This window comes from Malurus melanocephalus, unplaced genomic scaffold (genome assembly GCF_030028575.1).
Source record: "Malurus melanocephalus ecotype Western Australia unplaced genomic scaffold, MMel_1.1 scaffold_491, whole genome shotgun sequence".
NCBI lineage: Eukaryota > Metazoa > Chordata > Aves > Passeriformes > Maluridae > Malurus > Malurus melanocephalus.
This window is the reverse complement of record NW_026623723.1, coordinates 420820-422315: the sequence shown is the minus strand read 5'-3', so window position 1 is coordinate 422315 and position 1496 is coordinate 420820. Positions and strand designations below refer to the sequence as shown.

Here is a 1496-nt window from a genome sequence, read left to right as displayed (position 1 = left end):
ACAGAATGAGGGATCTCAAGTAGGTTTTTGAAAGCACAGAATGAGGGATCTCAAGTAGGTTTTTGAAAGCACAGCCTTCATGGAGGATGTGTCACCAGTCACATCTGTCTTTGGTTGTTAAATACGAGGCAAAGCTCTTTGGAGGAGTTCTCTGAGAGTCCTTTGAGCCTCTATTCCCATATATTTTTCAAACCAACGCTGTAGATTTTTAAAAAAATGCAGCTGCCTGCACCTGTGCAGACTCTGGAGTGGAGCTGCTTGTGCTGGGCAGCAGATGGCCCGGGAGCCTGCACTTGGAGCAGAGCACCTCAGGTACATTGGGCATCTCTGGAATGAGGCAGTGACAGGAGTGACAGGAGCTCTGTTACATGAGCTCAGTTACACCCCCACAGCTGACCAGATGGTAAATGGTGCTCAGGAGACTTGTGCAGTCCTAAGTGATGTGTGGAGGGTGTAAGGACACCTCTGGTCTCTGATAATGCCCTTCTCTTTCAGGCGCCACCGTGTGAAGCTGCCAAGCCCATCCCACCCGAAGGTGAGTGTCAACACCCAGCCTGAACTCCCAGTGCAGGGCAGGGRCTTCCTCAGAGGAATTGTCAACATGAAAATGAGGGTCTGAACTGAACCTGGAGGTTGCTGTAGCCTGGGCAGGCTGAGGGKGGTGCTGGGAGCAGAAAGAGGAGCCAGGCTGCTGCTTCCAATCCCTTTGTGGGGAATAAACCTGTGGAGAAATGTATGTTGGGGCTGGAGGTCAAATGGCTTTGCCTCCCCGAGTCAGAGAGAAGCTTGACTTGCTCTCCTTGCCTGCACCAAGCTATGGATGCCCCTCCTGGCAGCCCGAGCGAGGGTGGCTTCTTTGGGAAAACAGATCCATGTAAACAGGGCTGTGCCAGAACCTGTTTGCTGTGCTGTGGAGCTGTTGCCAGAAGCAGAGGAAGCCCCTGAGCTGGAGGTCACACACACGGTGCCATGTAACTGCTTAATAACTTGGTGGCTCACAGAGGACTAACCCTCTCTTTTTTTCTGCCCCATGCAGTTGACAAATGGTTCTACTACCAGAAGAACTAAGTCCTGAGGATGGTGGTGAGACAGCTGTGTTGTTCCTACCAAGGAGCTGCCACACSCAGGAATAGACCAGAAAAATAGCTTCAGTGTCAACAAGAAGACCTTGCCTGTAACTTTGCTGATTAGAATTCCATACCTAGCAGTGATGTGTCTGCTGAGGCCTGGTGGAGGCTGGAAGAAATAATTTATAAAATACAAACRCCCTCCTCATGCATGGTCATGTGGTGTGCTCTAAGTCATGGCAGGAGATCACTCACCTGAGGYGTGTATGGATGCTAGAAATAAAAACTACTGAAACTCAGTGCTATAGGGCTCACTCTCCTTTCACTTTCTAAAGCTGAGGGGTCACAGAATCATGGAATCACTGAGGTCAGAAAAGACTTTAGAGATCATCGAGTCCCGCCTGTGGCCGATCCTGAGTGCCACATCCA

At 50.4% G+C, this 1496-nt stretch overlaps 1 protein-coding gene across 1 annotated transcript in view; it reads left to right on the top strand.

Moving 5' to 3' along the window:
* PPA1 (inorganic pyrophosphatase 1) overlaps positions 1-1366 on the top strand; it is a 10501-nt gene extending 9135 nt beyond the window's left edge. The window contains exons 10-11 of the mRNA XM_057381103.1: positions 496-535; positions 1037-1366. Of these exons, the coding sequence (XP_057237086.1) occupies positions 496-535; positions 1037-1068 (72 nt within the window). The 3' untranslated portion in view covers positions 1069-1366. The remainder of the gene's footprint in view (positions 1-495; positions 536-1036) is intronic.
* The last annotated feature ends 130 nt before the right edge of the window (positions 1367-1496 follow it).